Here is a 10,725-nt window from a genome sequence, read left to right as displayed (position 1 = left end):
AGCAGCAGCGATGCTTGTTCGTGGAGCTCCGTGTCTACCCACCCCAAATTGCGACGGGAACAGCAGCTCACGGCAGCCAAAGGCTGCAGCCAAGCCCAGGTTTGGGGCATCTTTTGCGCGGCTCCTGCTGTACCCCGAGGGTCCAAATCCCTGTCACGCAGATTCCTTAGCATCTGCCTTCCCTCAGCTCCAGCCGTCCCCGCGCTCCGCCCGCTCTGGCCGCGATCCCGATGCCGGCGGTGGCCCCGCCTGCCGTCGCTTGGTTGCTGCGCCGCTTCCGTCGGTGGGGACCGACCGAAATGGCGGCGGCCACCACAGCCTTGTCCCTCTCCTCCGCCTCCTCCTCCTCTGCCGCGCTGCTGCGCCGGGGCTGGGTGCCCCTGAGGCGGTGGCGAACCCTCGCTCGCAGCGCCAGCAGCTTCCCCCGCAGCGCCGCTAGGTACCTTGGGCCGATCGGATCTTTTTCCTCGTCATTCTCCTCCCTCCTTCTCATCCTCCTCATCCTCCTACCCCTCATGGCGCGGCGTGTCCAAAGGGCGGGAAACGCCTGAGGGATCAGCGGGCTCGGGCCCCCCGCGATCGCCCTTCGGGACGGATGCCCTCCGATCCCCGCTGCGTTCCGCGGTTCTTCCAAGGGGAAACGGGGAAGAAGCAGCGGGAGAGGGGGGGGCGAGCGGGCCGTGGCCCTGGCCTTGGTGATCCATTGGGGATTTAAGCGGTGCCCTTGAAATTGAAGAAACCCCTCGCTATGTGACCTTCCTGCCCCCTCCCTGAGGGGAGTCTGCGAGTTTGCTTGCTCCTGATACTTTAAAGAGCCTGTCAGGGGATTTATACAGAATTACCGTGTATATTCATCAATTGGTGGCAAACGGGGCATGCTTTGGTGCACTGGGGATCAGTGTCCTGACAATAATCACCCCATGCATTTAATTTATTGTGCTGTCTGCAAATGGATTCTGGTGTTGGTTTTGCAGCACTGCAGCTCTGAGCTCTTGCCTGGGTGTGCATGGGAGGGTCTGTTTGAGCTCCTGCTTATGAACCTTTTCGTTTACATGTAATTGTGTTAAGACCTGCCTGAAAGCTGACTAAAGAGGTTCAGCACATCACAAGTGCTAATGCTGAGGGCACTGTCTTTGTGATTTCAAGAATGAAAAGATCAGTGAGCTGAACAGCCATTGAAATAAGCATCTGACCCCTTGGATGTTCTGTGTATTGAGTATTGATTCTGTCAGTTTTGGGAGAAACAGCTGTATTTCTGGGCCAGAGCGTATCCTACTTCTGTGCTACGTTGCTAGTAACTGTTTTTTCCAGTTCTGCAAAACGTAGATGTCCCTGCATAATAATTTTCCAGAGGTTTTTATGGGGTGTGGGACATGTCCTGTTGTGATGCTGGATGTGATCTCGGGCTTTTAGAGTACAAATTGATCTAAAATAGATCTTAGTTTGTGACATGGCCTGCAAGTCACCGGGTTCGTAAACAAGAAGAATTTTCTGTGGTAAATCCATGATGGGTTCAGAGTAAGAGCATCCCTGGGTGGGTGGGATAACAGTGGGACAGGATGGTGCAGTGACACATATTAAGTCTGTCATTTAACTTGGTCATGAAATCTGTCACAAATCTATCATTAAACCTGTCATTGACCAACACCTGGTCAATGTTTTAATGTGTGTAAAATTTACAATAATAATTATTCATGACTTAGTTTCAATGTCTTGAATAGCCTGCTGCAGTGTAAACTTTCTGTACAGGCAGTGATTTATTTGTTCATGCAGTTCTTGTGTGATATATCAAAGGACTTATCTAGGTTCTAAACCTAAGAAGCATCAACATATTTCAGTATTTGCTATTTTTATATTTTACAGATGTGAGAAGTGCTATGTACTGACTCCCTTCCCATCAGCTATGAAATATGAGAACTATATCTTTGAGGCTTGGACAAAAAATAGTGTAAATAATGCTTCATCAAATCAATTTTTAGGGAAATTTGAGGAGGGAAATGGGTAACCTTCCTTAAACCAGTAAAACTTAAGGGAGTAAGACCATCCTCATATTTTATTCCAAAATGCAGGAGTTCATGTACATTTACGTGGCTGGCTGTGTGTGTTGGGAAATGAGTTGTGGCTGGTGAGCTTCTCTTCCAAGTGCACTGATGACACATCCACACTCTTCAGGTAAGAGAGTGGATGTGGGCACACAGGTTGTGGAATTGGGAGTGGGGCTGTGGCCGAGCATCATCCCCAATGGGCTCCAGCTCTGAGCAGCAGGTGAGCATTGTTGAGGGTAATGAGCCATGGAGTGTCCAGGGGCACTGACCAAGCACCACAGGGAGTAGAGGGCACACAGGTGCAGTGCATGAACCATGAGGGTATGAAAGGTTGAACAAGAAAGAACAGAGGCTTGTAGCCTTCTGGATTGTGTGCTGTTACTCTGTGTGGGTAAGGGCATGGAGTGATCTGGAGAGGTATGGGGTCACTCTGTATGGGTGAATGCTGAAAGCTATCTGCAATTGTATGGTGGTACTTTGTGTATTGTGGCCATCTCAACTGTGACAAGTGGGAAAGCACTCCTTTTCCTGTGTGGGTTTGTAGTGTTTTAGTGTTTTTGAAGTAATATTTGAAGTACTGCTACATGAATCAAAACATTTGGGAGTGTTGAAAATGGTAGAGTACACACTTGAAGGTGCTTTCTTCCTGGTGCAATTTTAGCCCTAAATACTGTGTACCTTTTTGTCTTTATAGTGATGAAGCAGCTGTTATCTCAGGGACGAGGCTTGCACACCAGGTTTTGAAAGAAGTTCGAAGGGATGTGGAATCGTGGATATCTGCTGGGAACCAGAGGCCTCACCTCACTGTCATATTGGTAGGAGACAATCCAGCCAGTCACATCTATGTCAGGAACAAGATAAAGGCAGCTGCAGCTGTGGGTATGTCATACGAGTGTTTCTTTAGTAAGCTTTAAAGAGAAAAAAATAAAGCAGGAGGAATCCCCTTAGTGTCTTAATTTAATTTTGCACCAATTTCTTCCACATGTTCTCTCATGGACCTAAGGAATTGCATGGATGTATGGAGAAAGTAGTTTTAATGTGATTTGAATGGGTGCCATAAGTTTCATTTTGTGTTTGGAAACAGTTCTTAAGAATCAGACTGATTTTTGGACTAAATAACTAAGCTGATCACTCTGTATTCTTATTCTGACATGTCCTCTGTCTTTTGTTTTTATCAGGCATTTCTAGTGAGATCATACTGAGGCCTAAAGACATTTCACAGGAAGAGCTCTTGGATATGACAGCAAAACTCAACAAGGATTCCAGAGTTAGTGGTTTATTAGTTCAGCTACCTCTCCCAGGTGTGTGACATCTTTGTCCCACTCCTCGTATTACACAGTCCATATAAGAGGAAAGAGTTGAATAGTTTTGGGTTGCAAGTGTACTTTAGGGCCATAAGAAACTCTTTCAAGAGGACCTGCATGAGGAAGGGTTAGGCGAGGTGGTTTTTGTTGAATATGCAGTTCATTTTGAAGAAAAAAATTTCATATGTAAGACTTGCCTTTTTTAATGATCTGTCACAGTGGTGTTTCAAGGCATTTCACATAATTTATCCAGTTTAATCTTTTTTTTTTTTTGAGATTGTTGCACTGGTTTGCCTTGAATTTTATGCTTTCATCCTCTATATCATGCAATATTATGGTATGTAGCAAGTGATGCTATAGCCTTTCTCATAATGATTCCAGGTTTTGCCTTAAACATTCAACATTTACTTTCATTGTTGGCCTTGATGTTCCAGGTGAGCATTGTGCGAAGGTCCTAAAAGCCTTGACTAAATTTTTGGGGTTTTTATTTACCTTCTCTTAATTTATAATAAAATATCACTGGGGAGTAGCTGGCCAAGTGGTATTTTTGCAGGGATAAAACTTGCAGAGAAATAAAGAACTAAACTGAAAATGTTTTTTATCTATAAAACAGCCAAAATGAGTATTATGAAGGAAGAAATGCTTTGGTTGAATTTGTAATAAACAGGAGTGCTCATGGTGAGGAGGGTTTGCACTTGGTGGTACATGAAAGCTGCCCAAAATGGGCCATGTAGTGAAATAAATTCGCCACAAGGTGGGAGTATAATACAAGTCAGGAGCCACGTCCTGGCCTTCGAGGTAGGAGCTGATGGAATGTGGACAGTTTCCTTTGGAGGAGCATCTCTCCCAGTGCCAGAGATTCGCAGCAGCAGGTGATGTAATTAACAAAGTTTAATTGCAGCCATGAGAACTGCAGAAGATGAAGCACCAGCAGCTTGGGGATGGCAATCATCCTGTCTGAAGTCTGCAGCAAAGGAAGCAGGCTTGTACACTGGACTCCCAGTGTTCCCTAAAAATGGGAGGTGTCATGTGTCTTGCTGGTGAGGGTACTCAGGGGAGTGGTTAGGTACCACTCATAGAAATGCATTTATGAGGAGAATATCAGGTTGCTAAAGTCTGCTTTCATCAGTGCACAGTTCAGAACTTCTTTTAGTCTCAAAATGTAGTGAATTTAAACCTGGTCAATGTGAGGAAAGAAAAAAAGCATGATGATAATTCTAGCTGTGTCACTTGAACTGTTTGATGCTTCTGTGCTGAAATGCTCAAGTCCTTAAGTAAGGATTAGTCCTAAAATTGTTTGGAGATTCCTCCCAAGAAGTGACACAATAACTACATGAAGACTAATTAGCCTCCCTCCAACCTATCAGACAGGCATAGCTGTTGCTTGTGGTAGGAAAAGCTTTAGAACAAGTTAATCCATAGCAGAGCTCTGTCAATATTGCAGTGTCTGTATAGTAAAATGTGCAATTTTTCATGAACTGAAAATATTCAGTAAGCTCTTTCTGTGAGTTATATCGTTATTCCATGACAATATAACTCAGTTAAGTGTTTTTTTTTTCCTCTAAGGAACTTAATAAACTAAAGGGTTAAAAGTTAATTTAGCTCATTTTCCAAATTTTATTTGCCTTGTAATGTTGTAATGAAGGAGACAAAGCTCAGAAGTTGCGAAAACTCTGTCAGTGGAGGCTGCTTATTCCAGAACTGAGGTTGTGGTGTGGGGTTTGGGGCTTTTTTGCAGTAAACTACATAGGGTGTGGCTTTTGATCAATTTTGGGTTAAAAAGGGAATCAGAAATAGCTTTGTTCTGTTGCACTATTGTAAGCTGGGGCAACTTAACTTTGAGGATTGTAATCTTTGCCTCAGGAGAAATTCTTTTCTGTGCACCTTTTGAGTGCATTTCTTGTGATAGTTTTCTAGAAGTTTTCCTTTTTATTGGTTTGAGTTGCCTGGGGGAAGGCCACAAAATATTAATATATTTGCAACAGAAGATGAAAATCCATGCAGTATTTTTTTTCAAATGCCTTTTGTGCTATGTTATTATTTTTAATACTCTTCCCTTTTGAAAACCAGTCTTTATTTTCCATGTCCTAGCACCAGAGACAGTTGTTGTGTAAATAGGAGTTTCTCTGTGGGCAAGTGCTTGGCTAGTGATGCCCAGTGTAGTCCTGCAAGTTCAGCCAAAAAGGAGAGGAGAAGTGTAGGGAGTAACTTGGCCAGGGGAGTGGCTTGTAATGACAGCAAGGAAATTTGTATGGGTATCAGCTCATGTTTTATGAGACTGACAGTAAGATAATTAAGAAATTATTTTGTTCCTCTGGAAATTAAGGCATGTGGGAGCTTCTTCTCTGGCTCACAGCTCACTTGTCCCCAGCTGTGCAGCAGCATTTCCTCCCAGTACTGTAAACCTTGTTCTGGAATTCTGCAAATCAATTTTGAATGTTGAAAATATCCATGTAAAGCATGATTTTTTTTTTCCTTTAACATAATTGTGTCCATTATCTGTGTGGTTTTGGGAAGCTAAAGACAGACAGTGTGGAGGAGGTGTTTTTCAGAGCAGTGTTCTGCTCATCCTAGGCACAAGGAAAAGCATGGCTGCCAAGTTTGTGTTGGAAGAACAACTGACTTGCCTAAGGGTAACAAGTTCTCTTTTGCAAAAGCCATTTAATGGGTTACTCCAAATTTCTTCCTTGGTTTTGTTTTCTTTAATTCCCAAGTTGACATAAAAACAGGGTTATGGTTGCTTTCAGTCTCTGTGAGGCAAGTTTCAGTTCTGAGAGACTCTTTCATCAATGTACTTAATATCTTAATTTCCAAAGTCTTTTCTCATTAGGATTCAAAAGCAAACTTGCTCTCATCATAAAGTGGAGAATTAAACTGTAAATCTTAGCAGCCTGGTTTAACTCTTGGGGTTTTCTAATTGGAAGTCTTTTAACAGGAGATTAGCGTGGTTTAAGTTCTACAGCATGCTTATCTTTTAATTATCTAGCTCCTTTTAATGGAAAACCACACAAACCTACTGAATTAAAACATCCTGTTTATGTCTCTAAAATATTTTACTGGCAACATCTGAATTTCCTTGTTGATGCTTATTTTCCTTTATTTGGTTTTTTTAAACCTCCTGTAGTGCTCTCTGACTTGGACACTGGGACATTTTGCCGCACAGTTGCAGGATTCTGTTCAGGTTGTGAGTCACGTAGGGGATACAAAAAGCAATTGCTTTGAGATGGAAATGATAAACCCCCAGCCTACTTGTCAGGTTTAGGGGAAAGTACTTTGGTTCACTCTTACTGGTGCTGGGGAGGAACAACCAAATTCCCAGGAGGCTCAGTAACAAACAGGTCATTAACTCATAGCGGGTCAGTGGCTCTTCCCCCATTTACCTGCTCTGGGGGTCAGCTTGACTTTCTCCCAGACCAAACCTTTCAACAGGACTGGGTTACTGCAGGCTGTGGGTCAGTCAGTGCCATTTTGGGGCTCTCAGCAGGCCGTGGGTCAGTCATTAAGCAGTTTGCTTTTTGGGTTGGTATGGGATGTTTTGTGGAGCTGTTCCTCTGTGGTGTTATGTATTCCATGTTTATGCTTGGGTTTGTAACTCTGCAGGGAGAGGTCTGGCAAACACGTTTTTTTCATAATTGGTACTAATGTTTATGCTGTGTAAGTTTTAAGGAGTTACAGAGCTGTCCTGTATCATCAGTGCATATGAAAAATATTTAGTATGAGTACATATGAATACAAAATTTGTGCAGGCAATGCCATTTAAGCCATATTCAGTGTTTTGAGATCAACAATAGTGTACTTCATTAAAAAAACAAGAAGACACCAAACTGTTTGCTATGTTTTGGTCCTACTGATGAACAGTTGACTAAAAAAAGGTGTTGTTGGAAAAGGAAAGCTAGACCTTCAAAGTTACTTCAGCTTGAGATTTCCATTAATTTGTTTAAAAATTAGCTCATGTGTCCTCTGTGGGCTTAGAAACCAGAAAAATGCATATAACTGTTCTCATGTGGTTTGTTGGGCTTTTTGAGTCATTTCATGTTTAAGAATTCTATGTTGCAGAAATGACTTCCTTAAATATTTCTTCTAATAGTTACTGTCCTCATTCTCAGCTGCATACTGGGCTCTCATATTTTGACAGAGTCTGTTGTATCAACACTGTGACAAATGGCTTAACCTAATCTTCAGTAAACTGTTTGTTTGAAAAGGTAAAACTGCCTTTAGGGGCAGTGTAGCTGGCTCAATCAAGAGCAGTAATTGATTACCCTGGCCAGGTCTGGGCTGTGTGATGATGCATTGATGGCACCTGAAGGAGCTGTAGCTGAGGAGGGCTGTGTGTCTCCTAGATCACATAGATGAACGGACAGTCTGCAATGCCATCACCCCTGAGAAGGATGTGGATGGGTTCCATATCATGAACATTGGGCGGCTGTGTCTGGATCAGCCTTCCATAATCCCTGCCACCGCTGCTGCTGTCTGGGAGATCATAAAACGGACAGGTAAGAGACTCTCCTCTCCTGGAACTCTTCTTATCCTGGGAGGTGAACAAGGGATCAACTCAGGTGTGAGCTAAAAGGTCAAGGTTCTCTAAATGCATTGGGCTGATTGAAGAACAAACATTTAGAGTATTAATCTGAATAAGGAGCTGCCAAGTAGATGGCCACTTGTGCCATTAGCACAGCTATTACTTAAGTGTGGACAGTAGTATTTGGTGGAACACTTCAGTAACTTTCGTGGACAGTAGTATTTGGTGGAACACTTCAGTAACTTTCTGGGTTTCATAATTTTGCAGGAAATTTTCTGTGCTGTTGTTGTTCTATTTGTCAAATAAAAGATGGGATGTGTAAGTTCTTGTAGAGAAGGGGGAAAAACAAGAACAAAAAATGGGAGCACTTAATTCAGTACTGGAAGGGGAAAAATGCATAAGTTTTCAATAGTTGTAATTTTTTATTAACAATGTACATGTTCTTACTGGTAGACATAAGTACATCCTGTTGTGGCTGGAGTGAGGAAATTAAGTCCTTGCTAAGGGTGATTCAGGTACCCTGAATGAGCTGTCAGTTTTCTTTCTCTGAGGTGAAAGCTGAAAGTTGTTTTGTGGATTCATCCCTCAAATTCAGCCTTGTGGATTTTCAAGTCATGTTGATGTCAGCAGTCCACAACCATAAATAATTCTGTCATGGGGATTGAGAAGAAGGGTTTAGATATATCAAAATACTGGAATATAATTTTTTACTTTTTTTTTCCTGCAAGGAATACAAACATTTGGAAAAAATGTTCTTGTAGCTGGAAGATCCAAAAATGTTGGAATGCCTATTTCAATGCTTTTACATACTGATGGAGAGCATGAAAGGCCTGGAGGTAAGTCCAGGAATGTTATCCCAATGTTTCCATTTGTGAAGTCCTGAAAATAAAGCTGGCTGGAGGACTCAGATTAAAGAGCAAGCTTGCCACACTTGTGAATACTTTCAACCAGACCAAGAAAATAAATTTGCTAACACATTTCCTGCCTTATTCTCAGGAGAGCAGTTTCTGGACTTGGCTTTTTCTGGTGTTAAGTCATCACTTCTTCCTCCGTTTGAAACAGCTACTATTTCAACTGATCCTTGAGGGTAGCCTTGAAGAGCTGCAGAGGCTCCCATAATGTTTTTACAGTGTAGCTGTTTATGTGCCTTACCCTCATGCTTGTTCAATATTGATTTGGTTGGTCATACACCAATGAGCACACATGTACACATATGTATACATGTACACACACAGATTTAAGTATGAATAAACAAAAAGGTGTGGCATGACCCTTGAGTTGTGCTATGTCAGTGAGGTGTTGCTTGTAAAAGTACCTGAATGACCCACCAAGGAACTCTACAGTGTGAGTACCATGATTACTTGTTGGCCTGGGGGCTGTTTCTGCAGTGCAGTTTATATCCCTGTGGAAATTGAGTTCTGTGGTGGAAATATTTTTAAGGAATCCTAATTACAGAAGCCTACATGTGCTGCTACAATAGTGCTGTAGAAATTAAAACAAATATAGCTTAGATAGAATGCTGCCCTTTTGCCACTTCATTTTGATGTTAGAAACTGCCGTGGTGGTATCCACAAATGAGGTAAACATGGATATTTAATTCCAGGCCTGTTTAATTGGAGCAGAGTGAAATCTGTTATTAATATAATAAAATGCTAAAAGCTTTATACTAATCATAGAGTTGGTTTTTCCATTCAGCCTCTGTGGGAAAGTTGCTATTTGGAACTTCTCTCAGTGCCTGGATTGTAATTACCATTGCTGCATAGTTCTGGTCTCATCCTCATTCCCACGGAAATTAGTAGCATTTTTGCCATTTGTTGCAAATATTGGGTGACATTTGTTATTGGCAGTGTAGCTGATGTTTGAAGTAGGCTTGGTAGAACACAAGGTCATGTTACAGACTACTTACACATTTCCCACCTGGAAATTAGGGGACCTGGTGACCTGTGATGCTTTCAGCAGCTTGTTGCAAAACCCTCAACAGCTGCATGGGCAGTTTCTTGCTGTAACTAAATACTGTTTGCAGCTTCCAGCTTTTGAGTGGATTGGATCCACGGCTCAGTTTTGTTGTCCTGTATCCTGGGTTTCTAGTTCCTGTTTGACTGTCTGGTAGTGCAGCTTGTTTTGGGGGGTCAGTCCATGAGATTTTTGTGGTTCTTCATGGTCTTCTGCCAAAGTTGTGGTTCCTGACATGTCAGAAGACTTTGGTTGAAGCCCTGCTCGCTGGCGTTGCCAGTGGTTCTAGGTATGTCACATATTTGGTGCAGGGACAGAAGAATCTTCATAGTCCCTTGCTGACACTGGAGCCTGGATACAGAAAGAGTTAACTCACAGAAGTTCTTTGCCTAATCTGAAGAAATGGATTTATTTCTCAGGTAGTTTCATAGTTTTCCAGTCTGCTGAGTGCTGGCACACAGTATAAAATAGCTGGCAATGAGAAAACAAAGGAACGTGTACTCCTCTGATAATGAGCTGGCATTAAATGTCTGTGCTTTGTACATGATGATAAATAATTCTGTATTTGGGGTGATCTGGTGGAGTTTTCCTCCCTGACTCACAGATGGGGCTCTCCTTGAAGATCTGCTTAATCTTCTGCATTTGGGTTTAATTTCTGCTTTTAGCAGCAAGAGGTTGGGCTGGATTGCATGTGGAAAGGAAGGGAGGCCAGGCCGTGGTTTCAGGTTTTTTTTTCTTTTTTGAAACTCAGGAGGATAGGGACCAGAGAAGACCTACAGTGAGATGCTAAAAAAACTTTGTCAGGTTATCAGTCAGGAAAGAGGTTTTTGCATCAACTGGGCTGGTTTGATTAATTTTTTTTAAATTGAGAAATGATGCAAGGGGTGGGTATACCTGCTACTAC

General features: G+C 42.4%; 1 protein-coding gene across 6 annotated transcripts in view; it reads left to right on the top strand.

Moving 5' to 3' along the window:
* The first annotated feature begins 215 nt into the window (after positions 1–215).
* LOC139592038 (bifunctional methylenetetrahydrofolate dehydrogenase/cyclohydrolase 2, mitochondrial-like) overlaps positions 216–10,725 on the top strand; it is a 58,554-nt gene continuing 48,044 nt past the window's right edge. For all 6 annotated transcript variants that reach the window (XR_011679858.1, XR_011679859.1, XR_011679861.1 and 3 more), the window contains exons 1-5: positions 216–439; positions 2,740–2,924; positions 3,224–3,346; positions 7,690–7,842; positions 8,597–8,704. Coding sequence is in view for 2 of the 6 variants with exons in the window: in XM_071431389.1 (XP_071287490.1) it covers positions 231–439; positions 2,740–2,924; positions 3,224–3,346; positions 7,690–7,842; positions 8,597–8,704 (778 nt within the window). In the remaining 4 variants the exon portion in view is untranslated. The remainder of the gene's footprint in view (positions 440–2,739; positions 2,925–3,223; positions 3,347–7,689; positions 7,843–8,596; positions 8,705–10,725) is intronic.

Source organism: Agelaius tricolor, unplaced genomic scaffold (assembly GCF_023055355.1).
Source record: "Agelaius tricolor isolate 1412-34295 unplaced genomic scaffold, bAgeTri1.0.p SCAF_8, whole genome shotgun sequence".
Lineage (NCBI taxonomy): Eukaryota > Metazoa > Chordata > Aves > Passeriformes > Icteridae > Agelaius > Agelaius tricolor.
Note: the sequence above shows the minus strand (reverse complement) of the source record. Positions and strands in the feature narration are given on the sequence as shown.